This window comes from Rutilus rutilus (genome assembly GCF_951802725.1).
Source record: "Rutilus rutilus genome assembly, chromosome: 19".
In the NCBI taxonomy this organism is placed as follows: domain Eukaryota; kingdom Metazoa; phylum Chordata; class Actinopteri; order Cypriniformes; family Leuciscidae; genus Rutilus; species Rutilus rutilus.
Window position 1 is genome coordinate 19,967,862 of NC_140232.1, and position 18,313 is coordinate 19,986,174.

Genomic DNA, 18,313 nt, shown 5'->3' on the forward strand with positions numbered 1-18,313 from the left:
ACAACATTTTAAAAGGGAAGTCTGTAAGTGCTGTGCTTGTTGGTTTCAAATGGTTTTCATGTAACGTGTATTAAAACTGTGTTCTTGTACAGTTTTCTAAAAAAGGCTTTTTGGTTGGTCCCACAATCCCACTATATTTTCTTATGTACTGGCAATTTTCATATTTTCTTTCTATGGATTTGAGTGTTAAGTCTGTAAAAATTGTTGTGTTTGTCAACAACTCTACATCATTTTGTTGGATCCAAGCTTTAATTAGGATTTGTGGATGATGAATACAAGATTATAAACATTTAACATAGAAATGATACATAATTATTAATTACTTGCATACTTTACATAAATACAATAAAATTTACATACATTTGACATTAATACAACAAACTTACAATCTACATATACAGAAGATTATTTATTAAAATGTTTGAGATTTTCATGAGAACATGTTAAATTTCAAACATGCTTCCTATCAGTTTAAAACTACATAAATATGATATATTTTAAAACATTTTTAAATGTCCTGCCCCTGGTGAAGTGGAATCAAGGCACAAGAGAGCAGTGCTGAACAGGAAGTGAGGTTGTGATAGTGTTGATCCATCCACTATGGGAATCCCTCAGTTAAGCAATTTTTCCACTTCTTTTTAGTCTTATATCCATACACAGAATCTGGACTGAATGTGTATGTATGCATGGATGCCCTTACAAAAAAAATTTTCAAGTGTACTATTGGTATACTTCTAAAAATAAAGATTTATGTCTTTTTATGTACTTCTCAGAACTTAAAACTCCACTTAAGTATACTTGACTTATACTCACAGAAATGTCTAAGTATATTTGGCCTATACTCAATCTTTTGATCGAGATATACTTAAAAGTTTAATTAAGTATTCTAAGTATACCTTGTAGGAGGAGTAAATACTATAAATACTATTTTTCACATAGTTTTACATACTGTCTTATAAACTTACATTGTTTGAAAATATTGATTTATAAAGAAAACAGATGTGTTCCTAATTCTGAATATATGCTAATCTTTGTGCAGTACACTGGTAGTGTACGTACGTTCCTATTTAGGTTAAAATTATCTAAAGAGGAACATAGTACTATATTTAAAGTGCAAAAATAATATATAAATAGTAAACTATAAGTTTGATGTTAAGTTCACTTAACGAAAACTTACAGGAATACTTGCAGTGTAAAACTACTGAACTAGTTGTTTACTGAGAGTATACTTCAAAGTGTACTTTAATAAACTAAAAAATGTGCTACAATTATTTAACTATCAGTATACATATAGTTGCAGTACAAACCAAAAACGTTGTGAACTAGTTGTGTACTCAAAGTTTACTACTGACACAAATCAAAGTGTACTTTTATATACTAAAAAAGGGGGCCAATTTAGTCCCAAGTAGTATTGAAATAGTACACAAGTATACTACTAGTACATGGATATTACTTACTACATAAAGTATACCTAAAATTAACTATAAAATAATTATTTTTGTAAGGGTGTCCATCTCTGTAGTTGTTCTCTAGCCTGTCATATTCATAGCTGATACAGTATGTGTAGCCACAGTTGCTAAGGAAGCATTCAAAGGTCTTGCCCAATCAGGGTACACATGTAGATTGAACATTTGAAGACCCCATGTGTTCATGGCAAGAGACACGCACAGAATTCCTAGGATGTTCATCACAAACCCTGTCTTCACCTGTAAACATCACACATCTTATTTTGCAACTGAAAACAAAATTTGTGTATAATGATATAATGATTTTAATGTGTTTTTGTAGTTGTCTTCTTACCATATCCTTGACCATAAGATGTCCGGAGGCAAATGCAATTGAGTTAGGAGGTGTGGACACCGGAAGCATGAAAGCGTAAGAGCAACCAGTCGTTGCTGGAATCATGAAGTACAGTGGGTTGACTTTCACACGGATGGCCTGAAAATAAAGTATTTGGTTGATGTAATGTCACAATGTAATACTACAGTATCTACAGTACAGTATCAAATTCATCACAATTTGGCAGCATATATGTTTGGGTCAGTAAGATTAATTTTTTATTACAGTTATTAATTCTTTTATTTAACAAGGATGCATTAAATTGACCAAAAGTGAAAGTAAAGACATTTAGAAACTGTTCACTAAAAAAAACAGTTTTGAACTGAAATCAGTATATTATAATGAATTTGAAGGATCATGTCACACTGAAGACAGAAATAATGATGCTTTAAATTTTATTAAAATAGAAAATACATTTAATAATTTATGATAATATTTCTATTTTTACTTTTTTTTATTATCAAATATTATATATACATACCCAAACATACTTAATTTTTATGTAAGTCACACATTAGTAAACAACTAGTTCAGTAGTTTTATACTGCAAGTATACTTGTAAGTTTTCTTTACGTGAACTTAACTATTTATGTATTATTTTTGCACTTTAAGTTCCTATTTTGGTATTCATTTTTATACTTGAAATATACCTTTAACTGTAGTTTAAGTAGATTTGAAGTAAATTCCTACATTCCAGCTTGTTATCAAATATTATATATACATACACTTTGTAAATCACACATAGCAACAAACTGGTAACACAAAGTTGTGCTTTAAGTTTGTCTGTACCAGTTCAGCGATGACAGGGAGAAAGATGATGATGGTGGCCGTGTTACTGGCAAATTCAGTGAAGCAGGCGATGAAGGCTGTGATGAGCATGACTGCGACTGCGGGAGGGACCTGGGCGAGAGGCTGCAAGTGGTTTCCTATCCATACTGCTAACCCTGACTCCTATTGCCAAAAAAAAGTCTTCATGGTTATAGGTCAAGGTAAGGTTGTTTTGTTCAGATATTTACATTTGTTCTAATTTCAGCATTGCCTTCCAGTGAATTATCAACAATACAACTGCATTAGAAGAACCTTTTATGCGTTAATTACAATTTGAACTTTTAGCCATGTAATGTCAAGTTCCAGCTTGTAATTCAGCGAAAAGCAGATAATGAGGTACCTCACAGCCTTTGGCCATTGCAAATCCACCACCCAACAGCAAAATAATATTCCATGGCACACACTCTTGAGCTCTTCTCCATGACAACAGGGGCACATATGGAGTATTTGAGGCTGGAGACAGAGACAGAAATTAAAATGACCTCAACCCAACTGACGATCTCTGCCACTGATCAAATGAAATGTTTACTGTATATATATATATATGCTTAAAACTACATTGATTTTAATACGGTTAATTCTACAACTTGCTCAACATTCAAAACCTCTGAGTTTGATTTCTGAATTTGATTACATCTTTTGAACTGCACAAGGAAAGAAAATTTATTGCAGCATCTGACAGCAGATTAAATAAAGACATTATCCTCATCCTCAACATGGTAATGTGGACTCCAGAATGTCTGATGGTGGCCACTTTTCACAGCCTTTAATATAAAATGCAGCCTATGACCAGCAGAGGGATTTATACAAGTATGTTTTAAACAGCATATTTACTTCTTACTATACAGAGAATAATACTATCACAATATTCATGTTTTACATGTGGTGTAAACTTAACTTGAAGTACAAAGTAGTACTATGCTGAATCAATCTCTAAAGTTCAGCACAAAAACATATTATAGGTAAACAACAGGGAACATGTTGAATGTGCTCAGCCAAAAAATATGACGTTACAAAACACTTAACAAATTCACACTTCAGACAGAAAGCCATAGAAGACATCTCAGCAAAGCTGGTGACGATAATAATGCTACAGGTTTTTTTTTCTGTTGTTCAACTGGCCAAGCAATAACAAGGTCATGGGTTCAGTTCAGTTTACAAGAAAACTAGTAAAGATAAAACGTAAACAGTGAATGTAACTTGCTCTGGATAACAGCCAATTTACAATGCTGTTCCACCTCCAGAAACAGTTTAAAGTGGCAGAAATATATGTATTTTCATTTGAGCACACACAATTTATCACTAATACTCAAATGTATTATTTTACAGAACTTTTAATAAGCCAACTAGATTTTAAAAGCAACCAGTCACTAAAAATATGCAACTAGAGAGGGATTTGTTTTGCAAAGTGGATTATTGAAAACGAGGAAAGTGATTTTCCAAATATAGACTATAGAAATGTACACAGTGTAAAAGAAAGGTAATAACTTGGGAGATTTGTGTGAGATTAATATAATCTCTCTGCACACAGTTCTCTGCTGGATCTCTCTAGACGCACTAATCTAAATCATTAACATTCCTCGTCTTATTCAACATTAACCACACTCGCACGTTTTCTAGAAACCTTCTTGACTGGCAGAATAAACTGTGCAACTGGAAAGTTACTGAGGTAACTGAATGTAGCGACGATGTTTGTGCCTGCTAAAAATTCACAACAGAAAACAGTGTCTCAATTTACAAAATTCAAGCCTAATATAAGCCTATTATGTCTTAGGGGCATGATTTATTATATAAATATTAATAATATTGATTGATTGCTGAGTTTTCTCAATTTAAAGTTTATAATTTCATAGTCCAAACTCAATCTCTCAGCTGACAAAACAGAAAATCAATAAACCACCCACTGACCTCTTGAATCAAACCACCAGCGAAGAGATGGACGCTGGGATGGAAAGAAAAAGAGGATGGAGATAATGATGACTCCAGTAACAGCGTCAGATACATAGCTGAAGGGAAATAAACACATAGACATTCAGGGAGAAGCAGTTATGATTCAGTGTTGCGTATTTCAAGCTCCAATTAGCAACAATGGGGCGAAGTGAAATTATTCAGTGTGACCTTCTGATAAAAAAGCTTTCCAGTTTTGAAATGTTCTACTGAGAATTAAGTCATGGACCACTGATGCTTTTAGGGTGAATACTTACTGACTGCACCTTTAATACTAGCTTCATATTGACTGCATCCAACGGGGATGACCATCAAATGTTCATTGTGAATTATAAAAAGACATTACAGACAACATGAATTCTTCCTTTAACAAATGTATAATCAACCTCCAAATGTCTTACTTATAGTTGTAAGATTTTAAAATGGGGAAAAAAAACTCACTTCCCCTTTAAATAATTTACAGCTGGAAATATGATATGCTGTCAAATGTCGAAACAATTTTACAGACAAGACATTAATGCCAGCAGCAATCCTGATTTCACATCTCAGCACATTAATATGAACCACTGAATCAATTTAATTGCCATAACCCAGCTAACCAATTCATCATCTCATGTTTAGAAACAACGTGCTTTCAGTCATGTTCCTCTCATATAGGTGTTGAATAATGCATGCACACACTATAATGTTCTCTCTGTTTCTATTTCTCCTTAAGTTGTGGGTTTATCTTGGGTCTTAACTGTAGGGATGACTCAAGATGAACTGACATCCTGCAGATAGAGAAAGGTTAGCTCAGTGGGAGCGAGCAGATCAACTGGTCCATATTTTTGAACCTCTCTGTCTAAGTGCATTAGTGTGATGGACCACGAAAGAAAAAAAAACCAGTGTCTATAAACAAGTGTAAACCTGCTTAAACATTACAGAAAATGTATGATTGACTAATATAAGCAGCACTAGTTTTTTCTATAGCTTAGATCCCCCCCCCCCCAAACAAAACTTAACTCCTAATTGCATTAATTTTTCATCATGAACAATAGACCAAATCTTAATGGCACAGGTTAGCGCACACATTAAATGCATTTGACCTTTACATAATGGAGGATGGAATAAATATGTTTAATATGTCTAAATGTGACACTCAAAATACGTAATGCAACAGAAAATATAACTGCACACTGCAGAGTAATGACATCCAAATCATCATCCAATAATTAACTAATTGCTGTTTCTGTATTTATCATTCTTTTCTCATATAGACTTTTGTTAAGAGAGTATAATTGTTAATTAGTTCATTATTGGATGATGATTTGGACGTCATTACTCACTTCCGTGATTTGGGAAAAGTCCTTAAAAGTCCTGGCAGAAAGCGATGCATAAGGATGTAGTGATATTTTGTTGGTAGTACCAGTGTTAATGAATGTTGCAAACTGGTACTAACTGGTACTACCAACAAAATATTAGTGCATTCCTGGAACTGGGCGTCGTTACATTACATCCTTATGCATCGCTTTCTGCCAGGACTTTTACGTGCTTTTCCCAAATCTCGGAAGTGACCTCGACGTCCGGGTTAGCGGTAGCATAAGCCATCAGGCAAGTGTTATTTAAATAAACTTTCCAATGCCTCGTTTTATGAGGACAGAACCTATTTGTACTACTGTAGAAGTTTGGTACCATTCCAGGCATTATTAGTGGAGTAATTTACAAGATAAAACCATTAGCGCCTGCACTAAGCCATTCGGCTGATATCTCAAAATAAGCTCTAACTTTAATAATGTTCGACCAAGGGAAAATCAAGCATCGCGATAGTTCAGGCAGGCCACGTTAGCCAAGCCCGCATCAGCTGTTAGCCAGCTGTTCATGACGTGGTCCAATCCGGTGTCGACATCTATCTCAGCAGCACACTTAAATCTCACACTCCTTCAGCATTTCCCACATAGCTTGCTGCTCGCATTTAAACTCCCTCCTCCAACCCCAACTCCTCCTAACCAAACCTTCATCTTTCTGATCACTTGTTTTCTTTACAGTGTAATCTTGGCAAATTTTCTATTATGTATTGTATTTCACATGTAATTGCTCATTTCAACTCATGTAATTGAGAACTGTAATCATGCATATACTGGTTCTGTTCTGTACCCCATGGGGGGTTTGCCTTGCTGCTCTCCCGCTCTGTCCAGGCATAGCTGCATGGACAGGCGTGGGAGTTTTGCCCAGAACAGATCCATACCGCCAACACTAACTGTATGCTATATTATCGCAATAAATCTATTTATCCATACTTGGCAAAGTGGTCCTGACTGAAAAAAGCTTCTGGGGGGTGTTTGGCTCGAGGTCATGGTGCAAAGGACCCTAGGTTGATTTTACTCCGAACCATCCCTTTAAGAGAGTGTGCAGTTATTTATTTTTTTGCATTAAGGTTTCCCTTTTAATTTGCACTTCTTAAGGTGTGCGTTTGCTTTTCTTTTCTTTTGACTCATAAATAATAAGTCCATAATCTTTCAGTATCTGCCTGTCACTGAGATGTGTTTTACCCTTTGGTGAAGAAAGCCGACCATCCTGTTACAAACTTCGGATCTCGCGTGAACAGAAGGATGGCAAAAATGACAAAGAAGAAAGCGATAGATCCTTCTGCAAACCTAGGAGAGGGGAAGAATATATTTTAATTAATGTCAGAAAGCACAACAGAGGGAAGTACAAGTGTTTAAGGATGTTAAAATGCTCCACAACCTACTTTATTGGGCCCAGTTTCTTATAGTCCTCATCAATAACAGCTTGTGCTTTTGCTTCTGCGGCTGCCCGTTCATCATGTTTGCTAATACAAAGTCTGTGTAGAAAAAAACAGGCAGTAGTACATGTACATTGGCATGGCATGTGGGTTTTCAAACTGGGGGCCCAAGAGAGAACTACGGGGTCTGTAACAAGTTCAGACAAAAACAAGTTAAAATATATATTAAACTGAGTAATTTAACCAAAATAAAATAAATAAATACATCTAACAGTACAGTACTATAATTAATAGCGGAAAAAACATAATAATGTAATAGTATTTTACAAAATAATAATAATATTTTACACATTCATAATATTAATTTTCATGTATAAATTGGGTCTTTATACATACAAATATATAGCTGCCTTATAATTTTAGGATGGGGCCCCTTGCATGAGGATGATCATATTTTTGGGCATGTGGCTTATAAAAGATTGAAAAGCCCTAATATACAGTAGTATACGTGTGTCATTTTCTACATTTAGACTGCGTATTTACCGTGTGTTGATCCCGCCATAGAGGAAAGCGATCCAGAACCAGCCCAGAAAGAGGAAGAGGAGCATGAGCGGGAAGGCGAAGACAAACCATGAGCCGAAGTTTATGAGGTCACATTCAGGGAAGTAGCTACAGATACAAACATGGCAAGACACTGCAATTAGTTTGACTGTTTTTTGCTCCGCTCATGAAAATAGTTTTAACTATTTTCCACAGACCCCCTAGTACTCCCTTAGGGCCCTCTGGGGGTCCCCGGACGCCACAGCACAAACGCTAGTATCCGAGAAACATGCAGGTGTTTCGTTCCTGAAATAATCACTTTCGTTTTCGAATGACTCGTTTAAGTAAATGATTCAGTGACTCACTCATAAAGGCGGTCATGCCACCTACTGGCATTAATCAAAGTAACCTGCAGAAAGAGTCACTGAAAAAAACATCACTAATGCGCTTGTGCTATACTTAGCGTTTATAAGTAGGCCTTTATACACTTTATATATATAAATCTTTTTTGCTTCACTTTTTGTCCTTATCACAACTTTAAGATAAGGCCGTCTAGAGAACATGACAACAGGAGTTTTAATTAGCTAGATATTCAGTGTCATTTTTAAACTAAGGAGGAATAATTGAGTGTCAGCTGTTTTGTATCTATGTATTAAGTGCTGTCTTGATCAATCTTTTCTTACAGAGCCAGATTCATTTTTATTTTTTAATTCTAATACATTTTTCATTTAAAGGCCGGCCAAAGCAGAAGTAAAAAATGGTGATCATATCAGCTGTAAAGCGTCTTCTTTTGTCTCTCCTTTTTGTCTAGTCATTATGAGACATGTTCTTAGCCGATTAAATATCAGTGATGAAATATGGTAAATGATTGGAGGCTGTAGCCAAATGAGTTACTGCATTACATTCACAAAACCTAATCTAATCACATCTGAAGTATGCAAGAAAACAAATATACACTGCATTAATCTCTCAGTAAGTAAGTTTCCATTTGAGATATACTGTATACAGCTCACCTTAAGGCTTTTTAACAAAGACTCTATCACTTAACATGATAAAGGTTGAACCACAACACTGCATTGGTTTTATTTTAACAAAACAGTACCTTTGATCTCTCTCTTCATGACAGAATTATATGTAAGCCAAAGGACAGTCAGTTCAGTTTGAGGTCTTCATGCTTATCCAGCCAATAAGTTAAAGCAAGAAAAGTTCAATGTCTATTTGGTATAATCTGATTCTAGACTCACAATTTTGGTTTACAATGCATCATTTACATGCAAGTCATGAACAAACTAGCTCAACAGCTGCAATAAACTACATCCACTAAACTAGCTCTCATTCTTTCCCCACAGCAGGTGCTACACTTTCAGATCTTTATGTCCTGATGGCAGCACATTTGGACTCTTTAGCTACGTTTTATGTACCAAAAATCTGGATTTTTTTCCCCCTTTTAAACCTTTTTGAATAAATAGAATGATTTAGAAAAAAAGTTATGACAATGACGAAGAACTGGAAGAGTCTGTACTATTTCTTAGGTTACTTGGGTAAATCTGTGACACTGATCATGTGAACGCCTTTGTAGAAAAGGTCAAACCAAAGCACACAAGATGTTCTTTGACCATTCTCAAATCATGATTGGTAAGATGGATTCTTAGGTTTTTCACGAAATTTTATAGTGCTGGCATTTTGCATCTAAATATAAGCACCTTTACTTGTGGTCTCTAAATTCTTGAACCCACTGTACATCTATTTTTAAAAGTTCCTTTATGAACATTGCAGATTTGATCCTAGAATAATTTTAAATTTAATTTAATGAAAAGACCACAAATATGTTCATTAAAATGTTCTCAATTTGATCTAAAAAGCTAATATCTCATGTCACATCTCATGCAATGTCTTTGCTTGCTACAAAAGTACAATTACTCTGGTCTTGCCTGGGAAAACTGAAGCTGGGATTTCGGCCATCTCAAACTCTGTGGTAATCGTGAATGGAAACCAAACTATGTTCCATTCTGGCTTGTTGTTGGTGACCTAATTACTTGGATAAACAGCTTTGTCAAATGTACGTGGCACCCAAAATTCTTGTTAGTACATTAGTTGAAACAATGCAGTACATAAATGGCACAATCACTGCGACTGTTCAACGGGGTTTTTACTTTATTTACTTAAGTGCAAGATTGTGTGTCACATAGTAATCATTATGAAGCCAGACTACATGAATAAGTGAGCCAAGCAAATAAACCGACAAATGAAGTCCATTTAGTGGCACTGAGAAATGTATTCATATTAGCGTTAATTAAAGCTAATGCACTCATTTGGATAGCGCTGATTTAATTCTGTAAACTGGAGCCTGCCTGAATAAAGATTCTCATCTTTGACATGGTTTCATTAGAGTTAATGGAGATGACTGCAGATAACTATAGTGTCTTCCAGCACTGAAACTGAAAAAATCATATAGCCATTGCGCTGTCAAAAGACACATTTTCTGCCAATTAAGTATTTTAGAGCTGGACATATTCATTATAGACATTTCCATAACTACACAAAATAACCACAACTCTTCCATGAGCACTTATAGTAGTTTTTCTTGTTATTCTTTTACTGTTCTTTCACTGTGCCTCTGTGTCTAGCCTGCATGTGCTCTTCAAAGCAATTTGGAACTTTGTATTGCAGCACTTTTTTTCATGAGCACTTTTCACTTTTAAGTTGAATTGCTCATGTTGTATTCCTCTTACGCAAGTCAATTTGAATATAAGCATCTGGTAAATGAATATATAGATGAATAAAAGAATGAATGCAAAATGGCATCCATGGAAAAATGGTATACCTCTTGAGCTGGCCCACCAGGATCAGGTTGGGGGCTGTGCCAGTGAGGGTTGCAGTTCCTCCAATGCTTGCAGCATAAGGTATGCAAATCAGAAATCCTTTCCACACTTTCATCTGGTATTCCGACTCTCTTCTGACCACTTCCAGATTCGTTTGCTCTGATCTGTCTGTCCAGTCAGGTCTGTGAGGTTACAGAGGGGACTGAATCTCTTAGTAATGACTCAGACTTTAATATTTAAGGTTATGAAAGGATGATCTAACAAGTTTTCATATTCACGTAGGAACATTCATAAGCTTACAAAACTCCAGACTATCATTACACTCATTTTGTTACTGCAATAACTGCAAGTCACATTATACTTGGCAGACTAAATCGAAGCGTGCATAATACACTAATCTATATAAATGATACATAGATCAGTGGCATCAAACTGTCATGTGATTTCAGTAGTTTGCTGTGATCTCTTTGAACCCATAAACTAGTGTCTATATGATTTTTACCTGATCTCAGATCAGTTTTATACATTTGTAGACATTTAATGACATGATAAATTAACTAAAAATGAAGAGTTGTAGTTAAGTCTCTTGCTGATCTGATTAACCAAGCTCTGCATAAAACAAACAAAACAAGCCCTACAATTTAATAATTATAGAGACACATCATTTTTAGTGTAGATGATTTGTTAGTAGATTACACCTACAATAAAACATTTGCAGTTGGTTTGTAAAAGGTGCTTTTATGGATATTTGGGCTGGGTTTTCATTGGATTTACACTGTTCTGACCAGCAGGGGTCACCGTGTGTGGCGTTTTGAGCATGAATCATTTTGCGAAGAAATTGGTTAAATTAATTAAAAGTTTTGAAACACTCAGTTTCTCCCATCATTACTGCTAATACAGACACGCAAAATATGCTGCAGTGCTACTGTATAAATAGAAACACATAATTCCTGTAGCAGATCTAGGCAGGTGGAGCTGGGGGAGGTGGAAGGTTTCAGAGGAACTCTGGTAGCAAGCTGAAGGACTAGCCTACAGCAAACACTGAACCAGACTATTTAAATGTTTAAAAAATGTAAATGATCAGCAGAGGCCAATCAGCTTGTGCCATGAAGTAATGATGTAATTGCTCACAGCTTGCATGTAAAGGACCTATCAGACTGCGCCCTCTAGAGTTTCATATGGAAGCTTGTTTCTGCCACAAAATAAAAAAAATAAATGATAATTGCGACTTTTTATCTCACAATTGCGAGTTTACATCTCGATTGCGAGATACAAAGTCAGAATTGCGTGAAATAAAGTCGCAATTGCGTGTTATAAAGTCAGAATTGCGAGATATAAAGTCAGAATTGCGTGAAATAAAGTCAGAATTGCGTGTTATAAAGTCAGAATTGCGAGATATAAAGTCAGAATTGCGTGAAATAAAGTCAGAATTGCGTGTTATAAAGTCAGAATTGCGAGATATAAAGTCGCAATTGCGTGTTATAAAGTCAAAATTCTGACTTTTTTTCTCGCAATTGCGACTTTATATCACGCAATTGCGACTTTATATCTCGCAATTCTGACATATTTTCTCAGAATTGTGAGATATAAAATCACAGTTGTGAGATATAAAGTCCAATTCTAAGGGGGGAAAAAAAGACAGACTTTTTTTTTTTTACCTCAGAATAGTTTATCTCATAATTCTGACTTTGTAACACGCAATTGCGACTTTAAATCATGCAATTCTGACTTTATATCTCCCAATTGCGTATTATAAAGTCAGAATTGCGTGATGTAAAGTCGCAATTGCGAGAAAAAAAGTCAGAATTCTGACTTTATAAGACGCAATTGCGACTTTATTTCACGCAATTCTGACTTTATATCTCGCAATTCTGACTTTATAACACGCAATTGCGACTTTATTTCACGCAATTCTGACTTTATATCTAAAAATTCTGAGAAATAAAGTCAGAATTGTGAGATAAAAAGTTGCAATTATCTCTTAAAATGTTTTATTCTGTGGCGGAAACAAGCTTCCATAGTTTCATGACTGACCTAGATATATCAAATCTTCAAGTTCTTGTTCAAAGAAAGTCACAAATTAATTATTCTCACTTACCTGTCATCTGTGGTTAGTATCTGTTTTTCAAAAGGAAGCACATGCATCTTCACCTGAGAATCACCTGCAATGGAAAGTTTTATTTTTATAACTTAGAATTAAAAAATATATTTATTTATTTTTAAAATAAAGTAGGCTTCTCAGTATCTTTACACATTAAAGAAATCTTGACTGAGAGGGAAAAAAAAGAAGCTTTGTTCAGTTCAAAGTTCTCCATTCAGGTTGTAGGTCCTATATCATGTTGTCATGTGTGCAGGTTGATTACACACACAAATAATAAAATAAATATTCTCAGACCAAATCAATCTAAATTGTATGCTGATGTCATGATTACATTCAATAAAAACTTTCATTTCCTAATTAGCTTACAACACACAGAATATGAATTTCTCCCCACTCTACCAACCCTCTGGGTCCCGCTTGCCCTTGCAGTTCTCTTTTAGAGTCTCCAGGTTTCCAAACAGACTTTCCAGTATGGCGTTAGCAATGGGCAGCATCATGGCTGTTGTGGCTGTATTACTCAACCACATTGACAGGAAAGAGGAAGTGATCATCATGCCTAAAATCAGCCTGGATAGGAAAGAAGGACAAGTAGAGTCATACCTTATATATTATTACGCAACCATTCCTACAATAATTAGTGCAATAAAATGTGACCACACAGTACACACTGTCCAAATGGTGAAGCTTAAAAGTAATTTTATTGCCTAGAAAACTGACAGTAGAATTTATATTCTATCAAAACTACTTTTCTGCCTGCACACACTGTCCAATAAATAAAGATAAACAACTCCACAATCAATAAAGTATAAAAAGTATGTTATGTATGAAAACATTGTGAAAAGAATATCACGCTGTGAAATACTACAATTTATTCGCAGAAACACATTCAGTATTAAATTACGTTTTACCTTTTTCTTTCAGTTTTTGTGTCTGAGAAAACTTAAGATAAATATGTGGGATGAGAAAAGCTATATAAATAAGCAGAAATACTTGTGTAGCATTGTTTCCGATTTATCAAATGTTGTACCGACTAATAGAATTGATTTCTGACACAGATATTTGAGTAAACGACCAGATTTTATATTTGTGTAAAAGATCAAATTTCCATGTTTACCATCTACAATTGCTAAAACTTAAAGACAACCTATTATGCGCTTTTTTGTTTTTGGGGTCAACTAGAATAGGTTTTCATGCTTGAATGTTGAAAAAACACATTATTGTTCACATATTACATTGTTTAAGCACCTCTTTCCCCAGTCTGTCTGTAACACCAGGAGCTGCGTTTCTCAAAAGCATCATAAGCCTTAGAAGATCGCAGAATCATTGGCACCAATGGTCTCCACGATCAACTTAGCTCACGATGCTTTAAAAAAACGCAAAATCCTTTCTCTATGAAGTACGTTCCTGGAAGAAAACTCAAGACTACAATCGAGGTGGTTCAGGGAGTTCAGAATCAGTGTTTACTTATATAAAAAATAACTTAGTAGACCTTTTTCATGCTCAAACAGCAACATTAGACACTAAAGAAAGTTGAAAATGTAAAAAAAAAAGCATAATAGGTCAGCTTTAAGACAGAGTCTTTCTCACCAGGCAGGTTTCACTCCTACAATCTTCAGCACCTTGAGGGCTATACGGCGATGGAGACCCCATTCCTCTATAGCAGATGCCATCACTAAACCACTCAGGAACAGGAAGTTAGTCTCCAGGAAGTACTGCGGACAGACCTTCGAAGAAGGCAGGATTCCCATGGTGGGGAAGAGGCACACGGGAAGCATGGCAGTCACCGCCAGCGGGAGCGCTTCGGTACACCAGTACACTGCCATCAGAAGCACCACATACAAACATTTTCCCTCCTGGACAAAGAAACAGATGGATGTGTAGATGCAGGGATGAGTTAATAAGGATTACTGTGACTGAATGGAAATTCATTTTCTGTAAGCAAGCAGATGTATGTGCAAACATGCGTCAGCAAAATTTTCACTAGGCACATTCTCAGAGCCGAGAGCAGCACATTCATTTTAGTGTAAACCTGTCTAAGAGTTAAAGTCCTTGTAGGCATATTTCCTTTTGTCAAAGGTCAAAGACGTTTAGGCATTTTTGTATGCCTAGGTGTTCAAATAATTTTGGGGCAACCAAAAAAAAAAAGAAGTATATTCTATAATTCAAACATGTATGACTTTCTTCTGTGGAACACAAATGGAACACAAATCTCACTGTTTTTTGCAATGGAAGCTTGTCACTAGAGCAGTACCTTTAAAGGGTTAGTTCACCCAAAAATTTTAATTCTGTCATTTACTCACCCTCATGTTGTTCCAAACCTGTAAGACCTTCGTTCAGCTTTGGAACACAAATGAAGGTATTTTTGAAGAAATCCGAGAGCATTCTGATGCCCCGTAGACTGCAACATAATTGCCACTTTCAAGGCCCAGAAAGGTAGTAAAGAAATCGTTAAAATAGACCATGTGACAGTGGTTCACCTTAATTTTAAGAAGCGACAAGAAGACTTTTTGTGCCAAAAAAAAAAAAAAAAAGTCTTCTCTTCCGTGTCAGTCTCTGACGCTGTTCATGTGAGCACCACAATGCATGCGTGTGATGCTGACGCAGGAGCCGGCCAATACTGAGCTGGCGATCTGACGTAGAACCCAGAAAAGACTGGCATGGAAGAGAAGAAATTGTTGAATAAAGTCGGTTTGTTTTTTTCCGCACAAAAAGTATTCTCGTTGCTTCATAAAATCAAGGCTGAACCACTGTAGTCACATGGACTATTTTAATAATGTCATACCTTTCTGGGCCTTGAAAGTGGTGATGACATTGCAGTCTATACCTTAAAGGTCCCATTGCATGGATTATTTTATTATTTTAGAATGTTTCCTGGGGTGCCCTTATAATGTTAGTATGTTTTTTAGATCAAAAGTTGTTATAATTTAGAAATAAAAGGCATATTTCCTAGCCTGATTTTAGCCTCTGATTTGAATGCTCTGTTTGAAGGGGCGTGTCTGCTGTGAGACTTCAGTGTAAACGCCCACTGCTGTGATTGGCTGACATGCTTGCATATGACATATTTAGCATTACATGTGGAACTCTCTCGAAAACTTTTACTATTACAGCTATTATACGTTTTTACTATTACAGCTATCGGGATTAACGAATCGTGAGAAGTTTTTTAAGTATTTAGATCTATTCCCATCTCATAAAACGTTGCAGTGATAAGCATTGAGCAGATGACAGCCTGTTGATCACGTGAATGAAGATCTTATCATTGCAACGCAGTTTCTGCACTCTCACTAATGATTTCACCAATGCAAACATGAGGTAAGTACAGTAAGAGCTTTGTTGTGCAGTGTAACAGTGTCATTGATTTGATAACGAATTTTGGCAAGTGTCCAGATAAACTCGCACTGTGTGATTGACAGCTCTGGCGATTGGAAAGGGATTGTTCTTTGATCGCTTTCTGTATATATATTAATCACAGTTTAAGTAAGATTATTTTCATCCTACTAAGAGAAACGACGTGAAGTTGATCGTTTAGTCACTGGCTTGATTTACTGATGCATAAACAGTATTGAACGACTTTGAGAGAAAGATTATCTGTCTGAACTTGAACAACTTGAACAATTCACATTACCCACTGGTTCTTCAGAGGCTTGGATGAAGGAACTAAAAAAATACTTTTGTGTTCATTTGTACATCCAAACACTGAGCAACTGCCATGCTTCGCTCGTTTGCAAGCCACGATGTGTCTCGAGAAAAAAACAATATCGTGCTTGCGCAGCTCATATTCTCATGGGCGGGCCAAATTCTTTTTGCGGGCAAAGAAGAGAAAGGGGAGGTAACCTTTCCCCTTATGACGACATAAGGGGAAGATTTCTAGATTCGCCCGTCTGAGCTTTCATTTTCTCAAAAAAAAAACAGGGCTTGGTTTACACCCATCAAAACGTCTAGCCACTGGGGGACCATAGGCAGGCTAGGGAAACACATATTAAGGTTAAAAAAACTCATAAAGTGACATTTTCAGGCAATGGGACCTTTAAGGTACATATTGCTACTCTAAGAAACTAATACACACTTTTTAGGTGTAAAAAAAAAAGTATAAAGATGTAATTTTAAGGGTACTGCCCCAGTGACAATCTATTGTACCCCTAAAGACAAATTTTTTGAAAGTTAGTAACAACATTAGCTTGAGATTTTACATTTTTGGGTGACCTGTTCCTTTAAGAAACAGGTGCTCATGCTTTTTTCGTCTACTGATAGAAAATAATATTTTCTGAAATAGGTCAATATCTGCGAATATTTACACAATTTTAATCAGCTGTGTGACAATTCTGCTGCTGTAACGCATAATTAACAATCCTCTGTGTTCAAAAGGCCATAGCATAAGGTGACTGATTTTAACAGCTCTTTACCTTTGGTGGCACAACGAAGAGCAGCGGGAGCAGCAGTAGCGGGGTGAGTATAAGAATGAGCTGTTTGCGCGCGCACCAGAGCTTCCTGGAAAACTTTGCAGAGTCCATTGCGGCATAAAACCTTTTTTCCTTTCCTTTCCTTTCCTTTCCTTGTCTTTGCACTGGGACAGGCTGAGGCTCCGGCGCTTGGTCTCCAACTTTATTACTTTTGCTTTATTATTTTTTAGCACAGCGGGAGAAGATTAACTATTGGCTTACTCGTTAACTCCCTTAAAGACCCCTCGACTTTAGCCTTCAACGTGAGTCGGTCTACAGCGCCAAGAAAGATGAAGAGCAAAGTGTTATGCTTCACACAGACTACAAAGAGAGAGTAAGCATTAAATGTATACTCTGTGTGAACTGAAGAAGTGTTTGTAAAGCTTTGATATTAGCAGTGTGACAGGTCAAGGGTTAAGGTTATAGGTCCCGCGTGCTGATGATGATTATTTTGCCCTCTCGTTTCTTGAGATGTTTTCTGTAGGCTAATGCTGAGTCATTATACTTTTGAATACCAGTATTATTAAGATATTTGTATATAGGTTTCCACTTAGTTATAGTAGGCTGCATATAAATCAGATAGCCTAAATTATTTATTTTAGTCAGCTTATAGTAGGCTATTAGTTTTGGTAATACTCAAAACAATCCCTAATTGGCCTCTTATATTTCTGGTTTACTTTGCTATTACTAGACTGTAATGTATGGTACACTGTGCGCCATACATTTATGTGTGCAGATGTTATGCGATGGCATTTTAGTGCCTGTGTACTTCATTCAACTGATAAAACATACTACTTAACTAAACCAAATATGTTTTAGACCTTAAAATATACTGACAGCTATCATAAGGTGCTTTAGGACCATGTGATGAATCAAAGTTCATTATAAATGACCTATTCATAAACTGTATGTGACTAATATTTGTATATAGACTGTAAATAGTGTACTATTTACAAAAAAAAAAAAGGTATAGTTTAGCCTACACATGACAATAAATGATTGCAGTAAACATTAACTAAAAGCATAAAATGCAACCTAAAACACCCTAATGTACAATATATATATAGATATATAT

General features: G+C 35.8%; 2 protein-coding genes across 2 annotated transcripts in view; one reads left to right on the forward strand and one right to left on the reverse strand.

The window, feature by feature from the left end:
* On the reverse strand, positions 1-17,566 carry slc13a3 (solute carrier family 13 member 3). The gene is made up of 13 exons (XM_084389663.1): positions 17,203-17,566; positions 14,387-14,652; positions 13,203-13,366; positions 12,797-12,860; positions 10,701-10,880; positions 7,880-8,005; positions 7,343-7,435; positions 7,143-7,247; positions 4,576-4,673; positions 3,008-3,120; positions 2,629-2,790; positions 1,801-1,938; positions 1-1,706 (listed from the first exon to the last, which is right to left on the reverse strand). Exons 1-13 carry the CDS (start codon positions 17,308-17,310, stop codon positions 1,530-1,532), a joined length of 1,794 nt encoding a protein of 597 aa, XP_084245789.1. The 5' UTR covers positions 17,311-17,566; the 3' UTR covers positions 1-1,529.
* mc3r (melanocortin 3 receptor) overlaps positions 17,432-18,313 on the forward strand; it is a 14,238-nt gene continuing 13,356 nt past the window's right edge. Inside the window, exon 1 of the mRNA XM_084389664.1 lies at positions 17,432-17,572. The gene's annotated coding sequence lies outside the window, so the exon portion shown is untranslated. The remainder of the gene's footprint in view (positions 17,573-18,313) is intronic.

Excerpts from the sequence above, each read along its gene's own strand:
- slc13a3 (XM_084389663.1), bottom strand. The coding sequence starts at position 17,310 with ATGGACTCTGCAAAGTTTTCCAGGAAGCTCTGGTGCGCGCGCAAACAG. Across the intron at positions 8,006-10,700 it reads CTGGTGGGCCAGCTCAAGAG|CTACTTCCCTGAATGTGACC; the intron begins GTATACCATTTT and ends TTGTATCTGTAG. Across the intron at positions 7,248-7,342 it reads AAGAAACTGGGCCCAATAAA|GTTTGCAGAAGGATCTATCG; the intron begins GTAGGTTGTGGA and ends CCCCTCTCCTAG.